The 24,965-nt window shown below is 41.8% G+C and overlaps 1 protein-coding gene across 2 annotated transcripts in view; it reads left to right on the top strand.

The window, feature by feature from the left end:
- SGCZ (sarcoglycan zeta) overlaps positions 1–24,965 on the top strand; it is a 1,451,138-nt gene that overhangs the window by 1,411,764 nt on the left and 14,409 nt on the right. For both annotated transcript variants that reach the window (XM_044295758.1, XM_044295685.1), the window contains one exon: positions 6,104–6,176. In XM_044295758.1, the coding sequence (XP_044151693.1) occupies positions 6,104–6,176 (73 nt within the window). The remainder of the gene's footprint in view (positions 1–6,103; positions 6,177–24,965) is intronic.

Genomic DNA, 24,965 nt, shown 5'->3' with positions numbered 1-24,965 from the left:
TACCTACCCGGTTCCAAGAACATCAGAGCGGATGCCTTATCACGGCAGTACTCCGAGCTGTCCGGGGAGGAGTCTATTCCGACTTCGGTCATACCTCCGAATCAGATCCTGGCCGCCATTCGCACCAGCCTGACCTCTCCCCTTGGTGAGCAGATTTTGGCGGCTCAATCTGGTGCTCCCTGGGAGACCCAACGGCAGATGTTTTGTGCCTGAGGAGTTGCGCACTCGGTTGTTGCGAACCTACCATAACTCAAAGGCCGCGGGGCATCCTGGAAAGAATCAGCTGTCCTGGGCTGTTTCACGTCTGTTCTGGTGGCCTTCTCTACGTTCCGACATCGCCGCATATGTAGCGGCATGCTCCGTTTGTGCCCAGAGTAAGTCCCCTCGGCACCTTCCGTTGGGCCTTTTGCAACCCATAGCCACCGGGGAGCGCCCATGGTCACACCTGGGGATGGATTTCATTGTGGACCTCCCTGCATCCCGAGGCCATACGGTCATTCTCATGATTGTGGATCGGTTTTCCAAAATGTGCCACTGTGTTCCTCTCAAGAAGTTACCCTCTGCACAAGAGTTGGCCACGATTTTCGCCAGGGAGGTCTTCCGGTTGCACGGTTTGCCCAAGGAGATTGTGTCGGATCGGGGGAGTCAGTTTGTGTCCAGGTTCTGGCGCGCCTTTCGCTCCCAGTTGGGGATTCATCTCTCTTTCTCCTCGGCCTACCACCCTCAGTCCAATGGGGCCGCAGAACGATCCAATCAGGCCTTGGAGCAATTCCTTCGTTGCTATGTCTCCGATCACCAAGACAATTGGGTTGACCTCCTGCCTTGGGCTGAGTTTGCCAGGAACACGGCGGTGAACTCTTCCTCTGGGACGTCTCCCTTCATGGCCAATTATGGGTTCCAACCTGCCGTGTTACCGGAGGTATTCTCTCCCCAGGATATTCCGGCTGTGGAGGATCACCTTTCCGTCCTACGTGCTTCTTGGGTACAGATCCAGAGGTCCCTTGAGGTCTCTGCGCAGCGCCAGAGACTCCAGGCTGATCGCAGACGAGCGCCCGCTCCTTCCTACCAGGTTGGAGACCGCGTATGGTTGTCCACCCGCAACCTCAACCTTCGAGTGCCCACTCCCAAGCTGGCGCCTCGCTTTGTTGGTCCCTTCCGAGTGCTTCGCCTAGCTCATATATATAGGAGGTCTGTGGCTTCAGTTCCTTGCTTGGTCCTCCTGTGTTCACATGCTTCTAAGACTGCTGCTGCTTCTGGTTCCTGATCCTGGCTTCGTCTGACTACCCTGCTGGTTCCTGATCCAGGCTTCATCTGACTACCCTGCTGGTTCCCGATCCAGGCTTCGTCTGACTACCCTTCTGGTTCCTGACCTCTGGCTTCGCAAGACCCTGCTTCGGTTTAGCCATCCGTTTGGACTTTTGCCTTACAGCTTGATTTTCAATAAAGCCTTCTTATTTCCACTTATCTCTTGTTGTACGTCCGGTTCATGGTTCCATGACAGTTTCTCCATGGAGTCCAACCATTCAAGAGCGTCTACAGCTTTACCGAAAAACAAGACAGTATCCCTATATACCACTCTTAGTTTAGCAGGATACATCATAGAATATTTAATGTTGGCCTCCCGCAGTCTTTTCTTTATATCGTAGTACTCCCTACGCTTGTTTTGCGTGTCTTTAGAGAAGTCGGGGTATATCTGTATCATATTCCCGTTATATTCAATCTCCTGCAGTTCCCTCTTGCGCCGGAGCACCCAATCTCTATCGCTTGAGCATAATATTTTAATCAAAAAGGGGCGAGGAGGACCGCCGGCTGGAGACTTTTTTAAAGGGATTCTGTGGGCTCGCTCCACTCAAAACATGGCTGAGTCCCATCCAGATCCCAATACCTGTGTTAGCCATTTTTGAAAAAATCCAGCAGGGCTGTCCCCCTCCACTCCTTCGGGGAAACCCACTATTCTCAGGTTGTTCCTGCACGCTCTGTCCTCCAAGTCTGTCAGCTTTATATTGACCCGTTTATTTTCCCTATCTAAGTCGTCTATCGTCTTGCCCATATGTCTCTGTTCTGTTTTTACCTCCACCAATCCAGTTTCAATATGTTTGATATTCGCCCTGATTTTGTTCATGTCATCTCTGATTAAGGTGATATCCATCTGTAACGTCTTCACAGTAGTGGCGATGTCTGTCACTGATTGGTTAGTGGTCTGGACTACCCCCAATATGTCCAACAACTTACTATCTATGGTATCTAACCGATCTATGTTGAGTTCCCTCAACTTGGGAGTTGGCTGCTCCGCCTGCAGAGGCGGGTCCACTACACCCTCTGCTGACTCTATAGTTTTTTCCCCCCTCTGGGCTTTGATATTGGTGATTTCAGATATTTTTCCATTCTGGCTTGTGGGCTGCTTCCGGCCCCAGCTTTGGGTGATCCAGTGCCCACAGATTTCCTGCTATATTTCGGCAGCATATTGTTAGCTACTCTCTTATCCTAACATCTGAAGATGTCTCAAAATCCCAAGATTAGTGCGGGGCCATGAGATATCCCCAGGATATACTACCTCTCAATCAGTGATTCTGTTCGGTGCAGCCAAAGATTTTCAAAAAGAAACAAAAAAGAACAGAGAGAGGAAAGGAAAAAAAGACAGCTTCTACATATATAATCACCAGAAAATTGCCCTGAATGTCTGACAATGCGCATTAGGGGAGATTTCAGCAGTAGCGGCATGATGTAGCGACGTGGCTACTTGGGTGTTCCGCGCGTCCGCTGAGGTGCCACCCCCCTACTTGTCCACCACGTCCCTCACCCTCGACGTCTGGCTGGCCTGTAAACCACGCTTAATACGATATGCCGTGGGCCCGACAGTCACGCGGCTATTAATGGGGGGCCTAGGAGCGCGCTACGAGGAGACCTAGCAGCGCTGTAGCAGCAGGACTGAGTGAGCTGTGTCAGAAGATGAAGCACACAGGTCCCATTTTAGAACAGCGCTGGGGAACCGGGACCGCATAGGCCTTTGCGGTCACCAAAAAAACTCCGACCTCTCAGGTGGATGTTGCGCTCCTGTATCATCGTACCGGGTGAAGTCGCTGTATGACAAACATGGACACGTTGGGGCCGCATTGCCTGCAGATCGATGCTGTCTGTTCCTGGCCGGCAGGCTGAAGATTGGTGAGAGTGTGCTAACCTATGGGTGCTATTAACACGCATAACTCACTAATTTATAGCTACATAACCTTACCTTATGCGGGTCAGCATATTGGAATAGGTCGCATGGTCCTTTGTGGGCCATAGATAACATATCAGCAAACCCGGAAACATTGGTGTATTTCGCATCACGTCAGATATGGCGACACAACAACACCTGTAATACTGTTGGACGGATTATTTGCTGCAGCATTAATGTTTGGGACCCCGGTCCAACTGTGCGTGAGGTGCTGCGCTGTGGGGGTCTCCCCTATCCCTCCGCCTGTCCTTCATATACATACTGAGCTCCTGGACTGAGTGCAGAAACAAATCCACTATTACAAATACATAATCGGAACGTGCGCAGAAGTGGCTATCATTGGGCAACGTATGCCACGCAGTGGACATATATAACCCAATTAACATACTAACCTACTGGAATTTGTTAGAATACATACAAACTACACTGTTGTAGTTGGCTATGTGGTGGTGACCACCATAATTATTACCGTCGCATGAACTGCCTGTGTTGCCTCCGCTACAGATGGTAGTACCCATAGCAAGTTTATTACTTCTGTTCAGAGTGGATGGGTTAAAGAGAAGGAAGACATCGAGGAGATTGAGAGTGATCCTCCTGATGAGGACAGCAAAGTTTTGTCTGTTGGGACTCTGGCACACATGGCTGAGCAAAGTCTTGTCTGTTGGGACTCTGGCACACATGGCTGACTTTATGTTATGCTGCCTTTCCCGTGACCCTCGCGTTATACGCATTTTGGCCAACAACGATTACTGGTTGTTCACCCTTCTCGACCCCCGCTACAAAGAGAACTTCTCATCTCTCATTCTTGTGGTGGAGAGGACTAGCAAAATTGTACAATACCAGAAGGTCCTTGTGGATAAATTTCTCCCAAAATTTCCAGCTGACAACGCTGGCATCACAGTACGTAGTTGCTTGGCCAACCAAGGAGGGGAGATGAGGGGAACACACAGTAGTTCCAACAGAGGCAGGGCAACACTCTCCAAGGCCTGGGACAGTTTAATGACACCCCTCCAGCACCCTCACCCTGATGCACGGCCTAGTGTCACAAGGAGGGAAAAGTTTTGGAAGATGGTGAAGGAGTACATAGCAGACCGTATCAGCGTCCTCAGTGATTTCTTTGTGCCTTACGACTGACTATTGGGTGTCCAAGCTGGACAAGTGGCACAAAGTGGTGCTCTACGCCTTGGAGGTTCTGGCCTGCCCTGCCGCCAGCGTTTTGTCAGACCGGGTATTTAGTGCTGCTGGGAGCATAATAACTGATAAGCGCATCTGCCTGTCAAATGAAAATGCTGGCCTGGATTTCCCCTGACTTCTCTACTCCACCAGAGGAAAGCGGCTGAACATAAAGGCACTTTAAATGTGGCTTATATGGTGTATTGAATACTTTATTCCCATGCATCCCTTCTACCACAAAAAAAGGGTATATGATTCAGTCTTCCTTTTTTCCTCCTCCATCATATCAACATGCTTATTAGGATGCCCTAGCTCCCAATGTTTTAGAGGGTCAGCTCAGCAGCAAACCCTCACCCCTACTTTTTAGAGGGTCACCAGCAGGCCCTCGCCCATAATGTTTTAGATGGTCATATGAGCAGCAGTCCCTCGCCCCTAATGTTTTAGAATGTCACCAGCAGGCCCTTGCCCATAATATTTTAGAAGGTCAGATAAGCAGCAGGCCCTCGCCCCCAAATATTTTAGATGCTCAGATCAGCAGCAGGCCCTCACCCCTAATGTTTTAGAGGGTCAGCTCAGCAGCAGACCCTCACCCTTAATGTTTTAGATGGTCAGACAAGCAGCAGGCCCTCGCCCCTAATGTTTTACAGGGTCACCAGCAGGCCCTTGCTCCTAATGTTTTTGAGGGTCACCAGCAGGCAATCAATCATCATTTTTTATTTGTAATAAAGGATGTATTGGAGTGCCGGTACCTTGTAATTTTTGAGAGCTCTTTCACTTAGTGCATAGGCTTAATGAGTGTAGGAGTCCCACTACTTGAACAATTGTACCACAATGTGAATGAGGTCCTCCTTTATGTGATATACAGGTTGTACCTCTTCCTTGTAATTTTTGGCAGCAGTTGCAATTTATATACAAGTAAATATACAGGAAAGAATGTTTCCTAACAATTTTTCCTCTAAAATAGGTTTTATCTTTGGTTTTGTGCGTATTATTGTCAGTCTGTAAAAGTGGCGTACTACTCGGACAACATCATTCCCAGCAGTGATTTGGGAGTCCAAGATACATCCAGACATCCTCCCCATGCTGTTCCCGAATTATTTCAGTGGTGTTTTATCAATTTCTGACCTTTTCCTGTGAACCAGAAACTTCCATTGTTCTCGGGTGCTCTGTAGAGCACCCAAGCATCCCAAAGTGTTCTACTTGAGCACCAGAGCACCCAAGCACTTTGGTTCTTGATCAACACTAGTAAGGAGCTGTTTACATTTGAAATGTTTTAAAACATTGCCCTGTGAATCACTGTATCAGGAAAGTAATGTTTATTTTTCACTTTAGCTATACCATGTACTAGTGACCTTGTTTGTTATAATATGTTTATTTTTATTATTAATAGTAGTTGTAGTAGTAGTAGTAGTATTTGTGGTATCTACACCATAGTTATTTAAATATATTATTACTACATTACCATTATCAAAATTGAAATAACAGATTTCAATTTAATTGCAAATTTTATTTTATTTGTTTAATTATTGAACAGATTTGCTATAGAGAAACATAATCATATCCACTTTTCTCTGCAATGCAACTTCTGCCTCCCTGAAGATGAGAAAACAATTACCTTAAAGACAGCTTTGTGGGCATATTTCAGCATGAAAGCAAACTATTACTTTAAGGAACTACTGAAATGATCGGTGACATGAGCTGTTTTTATTTCAGGAACTGAGGGAGCTGTATTTGGCCATTCAGTGGAAACACCACATATACGAGCTGGACCTTCACAAGACCTTAGGTAAGTATATTGTATAAAATATCTTTCTTGTGTTTATGCAAGATAGAGGTTTACATAATACATTTTATTTATTGTTTTCTTTTCTTTGCTCTTTATATCTGTAAAACACAACATTATATACTATAAGTACTTGGAATAATAAACTGATGTTGAAAGGGGACTGCAAAGGTGACCGTGTTTACTGTCATACTATTCACTAGAGTTATGTTGTGTTTAACCTCTGGGCTATCTACTATACAGAAGGAAACCTGTAAATCACAGGTTAAGTAAATGGAATGTCTAGGTTTAATTACAACTCACATCCCTGATGATTATACAGTCATTTTAGTTCTGAGATGATGGATTTTGTCATACATATTTAGTTCCTCTTTATCAGACCTTACACTAATGTTCCAAGAGATCACATCTCAGTCATACTGTACTTTTGTTTTTCTTTCTTTTTTTTATTATTGTTTTTGCTGTATTGGTCCTTTTTTTTGTTGTTGTTGCAAGAAATGCAAATATTAGAAACTATAATGGGAAAAGGATATTTCTTATAAAACCATAGCAGAAAACACATACATGTGCACAAAAGTCCTCATCTATGATTTTTTCCAGTGCCCTACTCCAAATCACGTACATCCTTCAACTAGTCTTTGCACCAATTACTGGCTGCTACTGAAGCCTGTGAATGACTGCAGAGGTCACATGAATGATGTATGTGATATCATTGGAGCAGCACCAGTGGGGTTGCAGCTAGGGATGAGAGAATCAACTTCGGATGTTTTCCCCTGTTGCAGCAGCAGAGGATTAGTGTGTGAGCACAGGTTATTTCTTTAGTTTATTCCTTATCTGACTCTTTTGTCAGTTTCTTAAAATCCTGGAAAGAAAAAGAAAAACTTTAAAATTAGTAAAATCCTTAGAAGTTTCCATACAATGCAAAGGGGTTAGAAAAATACACGCATTTGCATTTATTGTATTTACACACACTTGCATTTACCATATGTATTCAGATTTTTACTAGTGGTTCCCACTTGTAAACCGATTCTTCTCAGAATGTTAAGTAAATCAAAGGTTTGGCGGGGTTTAAGATCATAGGTACCTATAATCCATAACTATATGTGTTTGAGCAAAGATCTAAATTATATGTATTTTATTCTGTAAATATTTTTTTTTTGTGATTATTACATCTAAAGATGAATATTTAGCATGAGAGGGGTTGTGTCAATTCAGCAAGTGGCATTTATTATGTAGAGAACGTTAATGCAAGCCACTTACTAATGTATTGCAATTATCCATATTGCTTTCTTTTCCGGCTGGATTCATTTTTCTGTTACATTTTAAGCTGCTTGTTTTCATGGTTACAACCACCAAGCAACCCAGCAGCGGTGGCTGTGCTTGCACATTATCAGGGCTGGTTCTAGGTGAAATGGGGCCCTGGGGCGGAAAACAATAAGGGCCCCCACATGACACTTGCTGACTTTAACGTCCCGTATTGTAAACAAATGCAAGTGGCAAAGCAACATTTCTCCAGTCCAGCTGACTCCAAACAGAACCAGGGCGGGCTAGTACACTGGCATGGGTGAGATGGTGCCTGGGATGGATCCGATCCAGTTTAATCAACCAACCTACTAGTAACTGCCCCCCCCTCCCCCAAATGCACATTTCTCCAGTCCAACTGTCCAAACAGAACCAGGGCGGACTAGTATACTGGCACTGGGATGGGTGAGATGGTGCCTGGGATGGATCCGATCCAGTTTAATCAACCAACCTACCAGACTGGGATGGATCCAGATCCAGTTTATTCAACCAACCAGTTACTGGTAGGTTGGTTGATTAAACCTGATCGGATCCATCCGAGGCACCATCTCGCCCATCCCAGTGCTAGTATACTAGCCCTCCCTGGTTCTGTTTGGACAGTTGGACTGGAGAAATGTGCATTTGGGGGGTGTGAGGGGGCCAGCTACTGGTAGGTTGGTTGATTAAACTGGGTCGGATCCATCTTAGGCACCATCTCACACGTCCCAGTGCCAGTATACTAGCCCACCCTGGTTCTGTTTGGACAGATGGACTGGAGAAATGTGCATTTGGGGAAGGGGGGAGGGCAGTTACTGGTAGTACCAGTAACTGCCCCCCCCCCAAATGCACATTTCTCCAGTCCAACTGATTCCAAACACAAACAGAACCAGGGGCTCAGGGCGGGCTAGTAGTACACTGGGACGGCCCGGACGGGTGAGATGGTGCCGGACTAAGTAAGTCAGTGAGTGGGAAACACTGGGAATGGACGAATGGATCAAGGATCAGATCCAGTTTAATTAACAACAAAACAATATAACCAATGAATTATGAACCTACCAGTCAGTTGAAGTTTGGAACTTGGCTGGGGGCTGGCGGCCTTCTGACTGTGGGCGGCGGGCCTTCCCTGGTGCTGCTGGCAGAGGCAGACTGGGCTCTGGGCTGTGGCTGACTGGCTGCCAAATGCCAATGGCACTTGCTTGCTTTGCTTGCTCCTTGCCTCAATGCCTCCTTAAGTTCAATCCAAGTTCTCTGCTCTGGGCGGGGGGGCGGAGCCTGTGGCAACGTACGTCAGCCAGACGCTAGACGTGCCTGCCTGTGCCGTGCATGTCACTGCTCCAGTCTCGAATCTCTTAAAGAGACAAGCAGCGGCAGCGCAGCACAGGCACAGTCAGCGGCCGCCAGCGCCCGGCGGAGGGCCCCTCTACTGGACTCCAGACTCCAGCCCAGTTAGTTTTAATTACATTACTGCGGCGCTGCGCCAGCCCCTCTCTCCAGACACAGGCACACAATAGAATTATTCAATTATAGATAATATAGTAGTTGCGGCCGGGCCGGCGCTGGGGGCCCCTAAAGAGTCGGGGGTCCGGGGGAAATTGTCCCCATTGCCTCTATGGTAGCGCCGGCCCTGCACATTATAGTCAAAAGTTCCGGCCTCTCTGGTGGCTGAGACTGTGGGAGCTCACATAGGCTGGTACTTTTTTCTATAGTGTGCAAGCAAGGCCACCATTAATGGATTGCAAGGTGGTCATAACCATGGAAACTAGAAGTTTTTAACGTGATGGAAAAATGAATCCAGCGAGCAATATGGATAACTCATTAGTAAGTGGCTTGTATTAACTTTCTCTATATAAGAAATGCCCTCTGCTGAAGTGACACAACCCCTTTAAGTGGTTGTCCCATCTCAGACATTGGGGCATGTCCTAGCAGTGTCTGATAGGTGTGGATCCCACCTCTGGGACCCACACTTATACTTAGAATGAAGCCCGCAAAGTCAGTGCGGCTGCCCGCCATTTATTCCTATGGGAGCGCCAAAAGTAGCCAAGTGGCAAGTCCCATTAAAATGAGTTGGAAGCTCACCGCACAAGTGCTACCACCGCTCCATTAACTTCTATGGGGATATTGGAAATAGCTATTTTTGATGCTCTCATAGGAATGAATGGAGAGTGTATATGAGGTGTGCCCTCCGGTACTTTGCAGGTCCAAAAGTGGGACCCACACTTATCAGACATTGGGGAAATATCCTAACAATATGCCCCCAATGTCTGAGATGGGACAAACCCTTTAACTGATCTACTGAGCTAAAAATTCTATTTTGATTGCAATTTTTAGCCATTATCCATCCAGATATTTTGGCCATACAAAAATTGGTAGATCAGAATAATTTTTTAGAAATGAAGTTACGAGAAGTCGATTCTCTTCCCTATAATTTCTCACTTAAAGGGATTTTGTCAGCACTTTTGACCATGTTAAACTGCGCCAAAAGTAGCCGAGTGGCAAGTCCCATTGAAATGAATTGGAAGCTCACCGCACAAGTGCTACCACCGCTCCATTCACTTCTATGGGGATATTGGAAATAGCTATTTTTGATGCTCTCATAGGAATGAATGGAGAGCGGACGTGTATATGAGGTGTGCCCTCCGGTACTTTGCAGGTCCAAAAGTGGGACCCACACTTATCAGACATTGGGGAAATATCCTAACAATATGCCCCCAATGTCTGAGATGGGACGAACCCTTTAACTGATATACTGAGCTGAAAATTCTATTTTGATCGCAATTTTTAGCCATTATCCATCCAGATATTTTGGCCATACAAAAATTGTTAGATCGGAATAATTTTTTAGAAATGAAGTTACGAGAAGTCGATTCTCTTCCCTATAATTTCTCACTTAAAGGGATTTTGTCAGCACTTTTGACCATGTTAAACTGCTGCCAGCCCTACAGCAGGACATATATACCATTTGTGGAGCAAATATCATCAAGAGTACTGAGAATATGAATTTTAGTTCTGCCACATTCTGTTCCTTAAGTGCACTGGAGGCAGACTGTCACTGAGACATGCTCTCTGCATTGAGCTGCTTCACAGCCCTGAGTGATAGATGTACTGGCCTCCTGGTTCATTGCTATAGCTCTCATTTAGAGTAGAGAGGAGCGGCTGTGAGGCAGCTCAATGCAGAGAACATAAAGCGCTTTATAATAAACCTTGCCCTGGTCACTTGGAGCAAAACCTGACCAAAAAATATCATATTCACACTAATCCTGTGGATAAAAGCTACACAACAGTTATGTTTCCACTGCTCTCCCCAGCCTCTACCTAGTTCTGTCAGCAGTTTAACATTTTCAAAACTGCTGACAGTCCATTTAAATAGAATCTAATGCACTTTTAGAATATAATTGTACCAAAGAGGTTGTACTCAATGTCAGTTATATGTACATAGTGCAAAAATATATAAGATTCCCCTGTCAGTGTATGACATTTAAATATTATTTTTGAACATTTTGCCTTTATTTTGCTGTAGAAATAACTGTACAGGAAAAAAAACGGACTGTGAAGGACAAAATGTTTGTTCATGCATTATTCATAAACTTCTAAACAGAAATGCCAGTCTAGTGCAAATAGTGGATTAACATCTTGAAAGGATTCAGCATTTTCTTCGTTTACAGTATAAGAGCAATAACATGGCATGCAATATGCTTAATGTCACATTGAGGTCTTTATATGTTAAAAGGGATTGATCTATCAGTAAACAGGAACGCTCAAATTGTTATTGACAGATAAACCCTGAATGATCTGTGCTAGAAGAACTTCAATACTTTCACAAATTTCAAATCATGACTTAATTTCCAAAAGTAACACGTATTCTCTTAATCTTAGTTTTGATAATAAAACTTGTATGTAAATGTAATTAAATTGTTGACATTCTTAGATGTTCAAGAAAATGTCTCATCTTGAAGATTAGTGAAAACTATTTCTATTACCCTATTCAAGAATATCATGTTTTTCTGAGGTTTTATTTCAGATTAGAAATTCTATGGTTACAATAAGCGTTTATACTATACATTTTATAACGTTAATTTGATGATGTATATATTAGTTTTCTTGGCCCATAGCAAGTAGTATCTAAGAGCTGAGATACAGTATGGGGGTAGTAACACTTTCTTATTGTGCGGTATATGTTATAGTTCATGGTATTATATGGAACTAAGCTATTGTTTCAACAACAGAAAAAGAAATATATTAGAGATAAGAACGCTTCTTGAAATGTCTTTTGTGTCCGATTTGCTAAATTTTTGGAGAAGACACAGCCAGGTATGATGGCGTATTCACTGCCTGGTCCTGTCAATCAAAGTCCAGCAGAGAGAGAGTGGAATCTCTAGAAGTAATGGCAATGCCCCCATTGCTCCTAGTGGCTCATTTGCATATATACTACAACTTCTCTTTTCTCAAAAATAAATCAAGTATGATGACCAGACCAAGACATCTACCTTGTGCTCAACAATGCACATATGTCAGGTGAGCCTGAGTCACTATGGACACCTGGTCAAAAGTCTCAGTTACAGGATTTGGCAAAAATTGCCACAGATAGCATAGAGAAGAATTACATTTTTCTGAAGAATTACATTTTGGGGAAGGTGCAGGACTGTGCCACTACCTGGCACAAACTGCAACTGCAGCTGATGACAAACAGAAGAAATAATTTTTTTAAATAATTACATTTTACAGAAGGTGCAGAATTACTCCTCATTTGCCACAACTAAGTGGTATGGCAGCAACTGCACTGCCAGCAACTTGGCCAGGTGAAAGTTCAGCTTACACACGTTGATTGCCGGTCATGATTAGATTTCTCATGGTCACATATTCCTTTTGGATGTCTAACGAAGGAGCGGAGGGCAAGGAGGAGGAGTCTGAGTTGGAGAAGAAGCAACTGAAGGTGATAACAAGGACTCTGTACTGCTTGGAGATGCCATTGACATCTTTAGTTCCCGAGATGACCACACAAAAAGCAGATCTGGCCTTTTTGGAGGTTTTGGATATACATTGCTTTGTTCTTTATTGCTGCCATAGCACCACCCTTCTCCTCTAATGTATTTTCCTCCTTCTCAGTACCCAAATTTAGCTTCCAAGTCCTGTCTAAAATATAATCATCATCATAGTCCTCACCTTCACTGTCACTTTTATCAGACTGCAACATGTCATCATGGGTTTCTTGGCACCCTTCCCAATTCCCTGCTTTGTATTGGCCCTAAGTGCCACTGTTGCTACCAGTGCCCTACTGCCACCACCATGGCTACAAGTGCCATTACTAGAACCACCAACAACATCACAGCTATGCATGGAGTCCTACGCCTTCAATTAAACCTCCTCCTCATGGCAATACAAATGCTGATTTATCCACTGCCTTGCTCCTGAGTCCCTGGCTATGTTTGCTGGGGATTCTGGAGCTGAATAATGTAGAGGAAACTGTTGAATATTATATTCAGATGATTCTTTATTAAGCCTATAAAGCCCCTAAGCCGCCCACCATCCAAGAGTTTCGAATAACACACTTTGAGGCTATTTGGGCTAAGTGGTCAGATATAGCATGCAAAAACAGATATTCTTTGACCCATCTTTGTAGATGTTTCTGGAAAGAAACCTAAAAAAATATCCATGCAGATTTCTTGGGGAAAAAAAAAAACCTTAAAGCAAGTATAATAAGGCCCAAACAATGAAAATATCAGATACAGAAAAAGATGATATTCTACATTGTTGTTGATGCTTTGAGTACTTTTCTCTTTCATGTGTTTTGCTTTTTCTTGATGGCCAAATTAACAGGAAATAAAAGAATATACTCCAGCCTAATGCTGCTTATTTGTAAATCATTTCATGCGTATGTTCATTCATTTGTCTATTACGGAAAGCTCAGCACTTTATTTAATATTTATGGTTCACCACAGTAACTTGACATTATTTACATCTGCTTAATGTAATTTATAGAAAAATCATATAATATCTATTTTCATAATATTCTTAATGAAGGTTAGCACCAGTGAATTTAACTTTTTTCTACGGTTTTGTTACAGTCTTCAGGGGAAATGATAATAGTGTTGCCCTACATTTTGGTTCTGTATGCTCCTGAGGGATGTTGTTGCTTCCTGCATCATTATTTTAGTTATAGTGCCATGTCAGAGAGAGATGGACCGCTCTGTAGCTCTTTCTACATTATCATAAAACTTCTCCTTATAAAGGATTTTAAAGTGAAATATAAGAAATACACCTCGTGTAATTATTATAAGTAAGGTGTCTACCATATCTAGAGATTAAATATACTTATTTGCAGACAAAATGTGAAGTTTTATGAGGTGTTTTTGGCCTATCGTTACCTCCCCTAAAAATTCCCCCTACACTACAGCCGTGACAGCTTTCCTGGATCCATTTTCACTTGGGTATTGCCAAATCCTGAGAGATTTTCTTGACTTAAAGTCGACCTATAACCTCTCCCGACATGTCTGTTTTAGTAACTATCCGCATTCCCTAAGCAATAACAATTCTGGAGCATCTATTCTCGTTACCCTATGTTGTGCCATCCCTCTATTATTCCTGATAGAGGTTTCTGAATGGATGGTACCAGTTTGGAGGTGATGTCCCTGTACATACTGGCAGTGCTAATTGGATGTGCAGGGACACTTTGTGAAAAATCAATCACAGGACGCAGAATTTGCTTTCTATTTGCTTATCATTCACTGTATGCAAAACATTAAGTAGCATGCCACGTAAATGATTCCACTGCATCAGCAATACCTGCCATTTTATAGTTCTAATAGTAGACCGTATGCAATCAGTCCTGGACTTAACAAAAAATGGTGTGTGATATTAGAAGGGCAGGATAAAGACACAACACAAGGAAGAGCAAACATATAGCCAAACCTGCCATATTTCCTCCTTGTCACAAGTGTGGCTATACTCTCACTTTTCTCTCAATAGGAAATAGTGTTACTTATTTTCTTTATCTCTCTGCTATTCGACAACTGTAGAACAATATTACATCTCCAGTATATCTAACAGGGAGGTAAAAAAAAGTGTACTTTTGTGCATATTTGTATGATAATTATTGTTAATAATAGCAGTAACCGCAGCAGTGATAGTATTTATAGTGGTAGCAACATAAACACTTATTAGTGTTCTCATATTCCAGATATTCTATATTCTGTTTCTACATTATGCAGTATGTAAGGGGAGATCACACTAGATACTTTAGTAAATCTGGTGCAACCTCCTTTTTTTCTGATATGAAGAAACAATAACACTAACTTTTGCACAGGGAAAATTTGGTGGTGTTTTTGATAAATTTGTTTAGCTTTAAGGGGTTGTTCACCCTTCATGAGGGTTTCTTAAGATCCCCTCCACAGTGTGGTCAGATCTATGTTGGTATTCATACTTGATCTGTGCTGCTGGGTTCCGGTTCTATCGCTTCTCCACTAGCTCTGCATGTCCCTGGTCTCCCCACATCATCATCCTGTTTCACATGGGTCACGTGACTGCTGCAGCCAATGACTGGCCACAGCGGTGAGGTTTCAGCCATGTGGCATGTGATACAGCGACTTGCCACATGGGTGACACATTATCAATGACTGACCACATCGATGAGGTGACACACCTGCAGAACAGGACCCACTGATGGGACATCTTAGTGCTGCGGCCAGTCATTGGATGCAGTGGTCACTTGACACTTTTCAAACTGTATGTGGAATCGGAAACACCCAGGACCTGCAGAGCCGTTGAGGCAACTATAGAGGGGGGGGGGGGGCAGGGACCGGGTAAGTATAATCACCACTGCAAGTCCGGCCACACTGGGGAGTCTCAACAACACTCACCAGGGGTGAACAACACCTTCAAGCCTGAAGTGTTCTTTTTTTCTTTATATATAGAAAATGACACATCAACTTCATCAAAACATATAGGGGGAGATTTATGAAACTGGTGTAAAGAAGAACTGGCTTAGTTGCCCATTTTCCAAAGGAGCTATGAAAAATAAAAGGTGGAATTTGATTGTTTGCTATGGGCAACTAAGTCAGTTCTACTTTACGACAATTTGATAAATCTTCCCCATAGTGTGTGAATCTGAACTGTATAAGTACTAGATCATGAATAAGCTTGCCTTGTAACTGACAGAGACCTGGCTTTTCAGCATCCCTTTCTCCACGAGACAACATAGGTACTTCAGCTGTTCCATGTTTTGCATCCTACTGGCAGCAGAGATGATTGATTGTGTTTTTATAACGGGTCATTATTTGATAATGGATCTTATTTTTAAATTGCATCTTCCTTTAAACATAAATAAAATTGGTAAATTTCATTGAAGTCGTCCATTTGGCTCATTAAGTTTCACACATCTAGGGGCCACATAGATTAACCATACATATCATGTTATACCTGTCCGGCCTCTCCTCCATGACATGTTTTTTTTATCAACTACTTGCATTCCCCATGTTATAAATTCTGAACCATATATTCCTATGACACTATGTTATGCCATTCCTACTAGAAATTTATGAATGAATTGGCAGCAGTCTGCAATAAAGGTCCAACTTGGTGTTAGCACTTGGGGGTATGTCCCTGCGTAGTCTGATTCTGGGAGCACTGATTCGATAGTGTCAGACTGTGCAGGGACACAGCCCCGACTGGTAACACCCAGTTGGACCTTTATTGCACACTGCTGCCAATTCATTCATAAACATCTAGTAGATAGTGTTGAGCGCGAATATTCGAATAGCAAATTTTAATCGCGAATATCGGCGTTTCAAGAATTTGCAAATATTTAGAATATAGTGCTATATATTTGTAATGACGAATATTCATATTTTTTTTCCATCTGAACACATGATTCCTCCCTGCTTCTTGCATGTGGGCCAATGACGTCAATTGGCCCACAAGCAAGAAGCGGGGAGGAATCATGTGTTCACTTCAGATGGAAGAAAATGCTGATTAATCGCCATTATGAATATTTAGCACTATATTGAATATAGTGCTATGTATTTATTTTTTGAATATTCGTAATTTTTTTCCATCTGAGGTCATGATTTCTCCCTGCTTAAGTGGCTTGTGGGCTAATGACTCATTGGCCCACCATAAAGACGCAGGGCGGAATCTTGTGTTCAGATGGAAAAAATGATGAATATTCTAAAAACAAATAAATAGCACTATATTCTATAGTGCTATATATTTGTTTTTTGACCTACGCCTGTATTGAGCACGCAATATTAGCATTTTACACGATCATTACCTTATCGATTTTTGCGTAAAAAAAAATTGATATAACGAATATACGTATTCGCCAATATATGATGAATATTCTACAAAATATTTGCAAAATATCACGAATTTGAATATGACCCTTGACGCTCATCACTACTAGTAGAGCTATAAGAAATGATGCTCCAGAATTATCCCTTGGGATTTTTCTTCTGTCCCTCCAGGTTTCTAGCTTTTCTGGTTTATAGTTGCAACAGCCCAAGTTTCAACTACATTAACTACACAATACATTCCATTTCCATATTTTTTCCCAATACATGCAGTAGGGAGAGTTGGATAAGGGCAAGGGGAATGCAAGAACGTACTAGTATAGGAGAACTGACAGGTCTTCTTTAAAATGTAATTAGATCAAAAGCTCATTTTGTTGAGTAATATGTAAATCTGTATAGTTTTCAGAGGAATAAAAGCACATACCTTATAATGCTGCACAACATAAAATATCCATATAAAATATTATTGCATATACTAACAACTGGGATTCAGCAAATGGGATAGGAATCAGAGTGCTAAAATCTCCTGTAGGTGTCCATTCGACAAACAGGATGCTCTGCTGGAAACATCTGAATGCCAGACTCGCAGCTGCTACCAGTCACTGCTTGTAATGAATTCTAGAGATTGAAATTTGAAAAAAAAAATAAAAATTACAGTTCAGATGCTGCAAGCTAAATCTCTCGAATATGTATTTTATGAAAAGTAATTCTTGATTATATGTTTTGAAATTCCTTTTGGTCTTCCCCACGGTATATTATATAGGCAATCTAAAGTATTTTAGTATAATATAAAGCTTATATTTCAGTGAAATAGACAAAAAAAATGACATGGTATCAAGGATGAAAGAATAATCCTAAACTCTTGGCTAGGAGGGAAAACACAAGCTGTGGCGCTGTGCAGATGCAGAATGCAAACATAGGGCATTGGAAGCAGATTCTAGTGGATATTACCCAATGCTGCGGTGCTGCCTAATATACGGAGAAAGCAGATGTTTATAATGAAACAAATTGAAATATGATTGGATAACATACAATACAATCCAAAACTATTCTATTAAACTACATCTGGTCTTTTCTTGACTTGAATATATAATATCAGAATTCTGATAGTTACCCCTCAACGACTTGATTTTGAGGGGCTTTTTCAGTTTTGTAATGTGTTTTTTTTCCTAATGGTCCCAACGTGTTTCCCCCATTGTATCCATTGACTTTATTGTGTGTATTCACACTTCAGTGGTTTTTCATGGACCAGGGGTGCCGAGTTGACACCATGGAAGCATGCCCTATTTTTGTCCTTGATTACAGATCCCTCATGCACATTATAGTGTATGGGTCCATGAAAAACCACGGATATAACACGTATGCCATCCGTCTTTGGTCCATGGTTTTCACAGATCATTGCTAGAATATTTTCTGGAAATTAATTGTAAAGGGGTTGTCTAATTTCAGCAAATATCATTTATCATGTAGGCAAAGTTAATACAAGCACTTACTAATGTATTGTGATTGTCCATATTGCCTCCTTTGCTGGCTGGATACATTTTTCCATCACATTGTACACTGCTTGTATCCAAGGGTAACGACCACCCAATAATACAGCAGCAGTGGTGGCCATGCTTGCACACTATAGAAAAAAGTTCCCGCAGCCATTAAATAGGTCAGTGTATTTTTCTATAGTGTGCAAGTGTGTCAGCCACTGCTGGATTGCAGGGTGGTCATAACTCCTGGAAATGAGCAGTGTATAATGTGATGGAAAAATGAATCAAGCCAGCAAAGGAGGCAATATGGACAATCACTATACATTAGTAAGTGCCTTGTATTAACTTTCTCTACATTATAAATGTTGAAGTGAGATGGCCTCTTTAAGTCTAGCAGTGTCCGTGAATACAGATGACACATTGAGGACAGAAAACAGACACATGGACCAAACATAGATTCCTCACAGACATTTTTACAGATGAATCACTGACCATCTTGTCACGGATGTCATTACAGACACAGACATGTGAATGAGGCCTTTCACTGTCAAATGAGAAAAACTCAGAACTTTAAATGAAACATGGAAAACTCACCATAAGTTATTAATTTGTTTGTTTTGGTCAGTCCCTTTTCATTAAAAGGGTCCTTCGAAATAAACTGGTGACAAGGCGCCTCACTGTTGAGATCCCCCAGGAATAATTGTTGAAAGTCTGAAAAATTATTCAAAAGCCTGAAAAAGTTATTTCCACCACAGGGGAAATAACTATTTAGATGGTGCCCAATAAGATCATTTAACTGTCCTTGTAATTAGTTATCAACAAATCTCTTGACATGATATTCAGTTTTAATTTTAAAAAGTTCCTTTCCCTAATTAAGTCATTCAAAATTTGTTAAAAATATAAAAACATTTTAAAAATTGACATATTTGATATTGCTGTGTCCGTAAAATCCGGCTCTATAAAAATATTACATGATCTACACCTTTAGATGAACTCTGTAAAAAAAAGATACCAAAATTGCTATTTTTTGTTACCTCACATCCCCAAAAACATAATATCAAGTGATCAAAAAGTCTTATTTACCCCAAAATGGTACTAATGAAAACATCACACTATCTAGCAGAAAACGAGCCCTTATACAAGACCATTCCAGCAAAACCTGCCCTCCAGAAACCATATGGCGCTCCGCACCTTCTGAGTGCTGCTATGTCCCTGTATAGCAGTTTACGACCACATATAGGATGTTTATGTAAACTGCAGAATCAGGGTAATAATAATTTGAGGTTTGTTTTGCTGTTAACCTTTGATGCATATAGAAAAAAAAACATCTCCATTTTGCTTTAATTCCTGTGGAATACCTTAAGGGTTAACAATATTTTGAAACTCAGTTTTGAATAGTTTGAGAGGTGTAGATTCTAAAATGGGGTAATGTATGGGAGGTTTCTATTATATAAGCCCCACAAAGTAACGTCAGAACTGAATTGGTCCTTTAAAAAGTTGATTTTGGAAATGTTATGGGAAAAAATGCTTCAACAAGGTGCTGATAGCATTCTTTAGAAATGCTGGCCCATTTTGATAGGATAGCATCTTGCAGTTGATGGAGATTTGAGGGATGCACATCCAGGGCACAAAGCTCCCGTTCCACCACATCCCAAAGATGCTCTATTGGGTTGAAATCTGGTGACTGTGGGGGCCATTTTAGTACAGTGAACTCATTGTCATGTTCAAGAAACCAATTTGAAATGATTTGAGCTTTGTGACATGGTGCATTATCCTTCTGGAAGCAGCCATCAGAGGATGGGTACATGGTGGTCATGAAGGAATGGACATGGTCAGAAACAATGCTCAGGTAGCCTGTGGCATCTAAACAATGGCCAATTGGCACTAAGGAGCCTAAAGTGTGCCCAGAAAACATCCCCCACACCATTACACCACCACCACCAGCCTGCACAGTGGTAACAAGGCATGATGGATACATGTTCTCATTCTGTTTTTGCCAAATTCGGACTCTACCATTTGAATGTCTCAACAGAAATCGAGACTCATCAGACCAGGCAACATTTTTCCAGTCTTCAACAGTCCAATTTTGGTGAGCTCGTGCAAATTGTAGCCTCTTTTTCCTATTTGTAGTGGAGATGAGGGGTACCCGGTGGGTCTTCTGCTGTTGTAGCCCATCCGCCTCAAGGTTGTGCGTGTTGTGGCTTTCACAAATGCTTTGCTGCATACCTCTTTTGTAACGAGTGGTTATTTCAGTCAACGTTGCTCTTCTATTAGCTTGAATCAGTCGGCTTATTCTCCTCTGACCTCTAGCATCAACAAGGCATTTTCGCCCACAGGACTGCCGCATACTGGATGTTTTTCCCTTTTCACACCATTCTTTGTAAACCCTAGAAATGGTTGTGCGTGAAAATCCCAGTAACTGAGCAGATTGTGAAATACTCAGACCGGCCTGTCTGGTACCAACAACCATGCCACGCTCAAAATTGCTTAAATCACCTTTCTTTCCCATTCTGACATTCAGTTTGGAGTTCAGGAGATTGTCTTGACCAGGACCACAACCCTACATGCATTGAAGCAACTGCCATGTGATTGGTTGACTAGATAATCACATTAATGAGAAATAGAACAGGTGTTCCTAATAATTCTTTAGGTGAGTGTATATGTGTGATACATAGAGGGGTGCAATATACTTATACTTTTATAATGAGTCAAAAGCACATAAATCTATATAGTAATCACCTAAGAAGTCAGGGGCCTAGGAGCTAGCGGCTTACTAGAGCCATTTTTATATAGGGTAAGGTTAGAACATCAGTTAAAACAAAGTGCAGAACCCCTTTAACTTTTATAATTAAATGTATTTTCATTTTGAGGGATATCTTTTTTATTTACACGTCCGCAAAATGGGATCCGCATCCGTTCCACAATTTGTTTTCATGTTCAATGGGGCCGGAATGTGCTGTCCGCATCCGCATTTGCGGATCCGCACTTCCGCATCTGTGCTTCCGTTTCGGCAAAAAAAATAGAACATATCCTATTCTTGTCCGCAATTGCAGACAAGATTATGCATTTTCTATTATAGTGCCAGCGATGTGCGGTCCACAAATTGCGGAATGCACATTGCCGGTGTCCGTGTTTTGCGGATTCGCAAAACACTTACGGACGTGTGAACGGACCTTCATGGTAAAAATATTAAAGGTTACGCTTTATCTTTATGTATATTCTAATGGATTGCCTTCCTTGTACAATGTTATAATATACTTTCTATGTTAGAAAGTATATTATAGTGCATTTGTATTGTGCGGCAGTTGAGTGCGGTTCTGCTGCAATACTGCAGGTAATTAGAGGGACAAGCGTTATTGGAACAAATAATTTCTACTGGTGTGATATACCAGTCGCCCCCTAAAAAAACTGATTGAAGCGTGGTGTTATATACTAATATACTTTATAGTGCATTTGGATACTGTATAGTGCATTTGCGCATGCATGTACGCTAAAATTATATTGCCGATATTTTGCATTGAAAAACATAATAAATGGAGATCGCAAATTTGAATAATACATCTGGTATGTCACTGTCCATGTTGTGGGACTATTTTTGCACTTCTAGTAATTATCTCTTGGCTGCAAATATCGAGTTCGCGAACCGTCCCGGAAGATGTTCGTCCATCACTAGTTACCCCCAGATCAGGAATATGATTGTCCTATCAATCTTATTTCCAGAGAGAAGTTGTCCAAATCTAGGTTATATAACCTCTCTGAACCCGAAAAAGTGGCCAAGTATATTTCCGAGAGTTTGGCTAAGGGACATATTTGAACTTCCAAGTCCCCAGAGGCAGCATGGTTTTTCTTTGTAAAGAAGAAAGACGGAACCCCTAGGCAATGCCTGGACTTCCGTGAGCTCAAATCGTATTACGGTCCGTGATCCGTACCCCCTTCCTTTGATTCCTGACTTGTTTAACCAGATTGTTGGTGCCAAGGTGTTCTCCAAGTTGGACCTAAGGGGGGCATATAATCTAGTCAGGATCAAAGAAGGGGATGAATTGAAGACGGCATTTAATACCCCAGAGGGTCATTTTGAGAGTCTGGTCATGCCGTTTGGATTAACTAATGCTCCTGCGGTTTTTCAGCATTTTGTTAATGATTTTTTCATCATCTGGTGGGGAGCTTTGTTGTTGTATATCTAGATGACATACTAATTTATTCTCCAGATATGGAGACTCATCAGGATCATGTGAGACAGGTGTTACTGATCCTAAGAGAATTATTGTGCAATCACTCAGAATTGAGAAAGCTCTTGGAAGAACAAGTGAAACGTTTTCAAGAAATCTACAGTAAGTCCAGTTGCCTTGATTTATTCTTTATAGATATACCCTGACCTGGATAAATGAGAACCTTCACAGACAGATCCTAAGAGAGAATAAATTGCATGCTAAGATGGAGAAGTGTGTATTTGCAGTTCAGGAAGTGCAATTCCTGGGTTACCTACTCTCTTCTTCAGGTTTGCGGATGGATCCTGAGAAGGTCCATGCTGTGTTGGACTGGGATCGACCCGAAAATCTGAAAGCACTTATGCGTTTTTTGGGATTCACCTACTACTACCGTACTGTACTCATCTGGGGGTACAATTGTCCTTCTCTTCATCCTTTCATCCTCATTAGAACAGACAGACTGAACGCACTAATCAGAATCTGGAGACTTATTTGAGATGTTTTGTCTCTGAAAACCAGGAGGAGTGGTCTTCATTTTTGTCTTTAGCCAAATTTGCCATAAATAACCGTATACAGAAGTCCAATGATAAGTTGCAGTTTTTGGGGGCATATGGGTTCCACCCACAATTTAACATATTTTCCGGTATGGAGACTTTTGGTATACCTGAAGAGGAACAATTTTCCTCTTCTTTGTCATCTATTTGGCGGAAAATTCAAAATAATCTAAAAAAAATGGGCAATAAGTATAAACATATGGCTGACAAAAGACATATTAATGGTCTGAACCTGAGAGTGGGTGATTTGGCGTGGCTGTCCACAAGAAACATTACGTTGAAAGTACCTTCTTGGAAGTTTGTTCCAAGGTTTATTGGTCCATATAAGATCACTGCCATTATTAACCCGGTAGCCTTTTGTCTTGAACTTCCTCAGGCTTTTAACCACTTCAGCCCCGCTAGGTGAAACCCCCTTCATGACCAGAGCACTTTTTACACTTCGGCACTACACTCCTTTCACCGTTTATCGCTCGGTCATGCAACTTACCACCCAAATGAATTTTACCTCCTTTTCTTCTCACTAATGGAGCTTTCATTTGGTGGCATTTTATTGCTGCTGACATTTTTACTTTTTTTGTTGTTAATCAAAATGTAACGATTTTTTTGCAAAAAAATGACATTTTTCACTTTCAGCTGTAAAATTTTGCAAAAAAAAACGACATCCATATATAAATTGTTCGCCAAATTTATTGTTCTACATGTCTTTGATAAAAAAAAAAATGTTTGGGCAAAAAAAAAAAATGGTTTGGGTAAAAGTTATAGCATTTACAAACTATGGTACAAAAATGTGAATTTCCGCTTTTTGAAACAGCTCTGACTTTCTGAGCACCTGTCATGATTCCTGAGGTTCTACAATGCCCAAACAGTAGAAAACCCCCACAAATGACCCCATTTCGGAAAGTAGACACCCTAAGGTATTCGCTGATGGGCATAGTGAGTTCATAGAACTTTTTATTTTTTGTCACAAGTTAGCGGAAAATGATGATGATTTTATTTATTCTTTTTTTTCTTACAAAGTCTCATATTCCACTAACTTGCGACAAAAAATAAAAAATTCTAGGAACTCGCCATGCCCCTCACGGAATACCTTGGGGTGTCTTCTTTCCAAAATGGGGTCACTTGTGGCGTAGTTATACTGCCCTGGCAATTTAGGGGCCCAAATGTGTGAGAAGTACTTTGCAATCAAAATCTGTAAAAAATGACCGGTGAAATCCGAAAGGTGCACTTTGGAATATGTGCCCCTTTGCCCACCTTGGCATCAAAAAAGTGTCACACATCTGGTATCGCCGTACTCAGGAGAAGTTGGGGAATGTGTTTTGGGGGGTCATTTTACATATACCCATGCTGGATGAGAGAAATATCTTGGCAAAAGACAACTTTTCCCATTTTTTTATACAAAGTTGGCATTTGACCAAGATATTTTTCTCACCCAGCATGGGTATATGTAAAATGACACCCCAAAACACATTCCCCAACTTCTCCTGAGTACGGCGATACCAGATGTGTGACACTTTTTTGCAGCCTAGATGCGCAAAGGGGCCCAAATTCCTTTTAGGAGGGGATTTTTAGACATTTGGATCCCAGACTTCTTCTCACACTTTCGGGCCCCTAAAAAGCCAGGGCAGTATAAATACCCCACATGTGACCCAATTTTGGAAAGAAGACACCCCAAGGTATTCAATGAGGGGCATGGCGAGTTCCTAGAATTTTATTTTTTTGCATAAGTTAGCGGATATAGATTTTTTTTTTGTTTTTTTCTCACAAAGTCTCACTTTCCGCTAACTTAGGACAAAAATTTCAATCTTTCATGGACTCAATATGCCCCTCACGGAATACCTTGGGGTGTCTTCTTTCCGAAATGGGGTCACATGTGGGGTATTTATACTGCCCTGGCTTTTTAGGGGCCCTAAAGCGTGAGAAGAAGTCTGGAATATAAATGTCTAAAAATGTTTACGCATTTGGATTCCGTGAGGGGCATGGTGCGTCCATG

This window comes from Bufo gargarizans, chromosome 1, assembly GCF_014858855.1.
Source record: "Bufo gargarizans isolate SCDJY-AF-19 chromosome 1, ASM1485885v1, whole genome shotgun sequence".
Lineage (NCBI taxonomy): Eukaryota > Metazoa > Chordata > Amphibia > Anura > Bufonidae > Bufo > Bufo gargarizans.
Note: the sequence above shows the minus strand (reverse complement) of the source record. Positions and strands in the feature narration are given on the sequence as shown.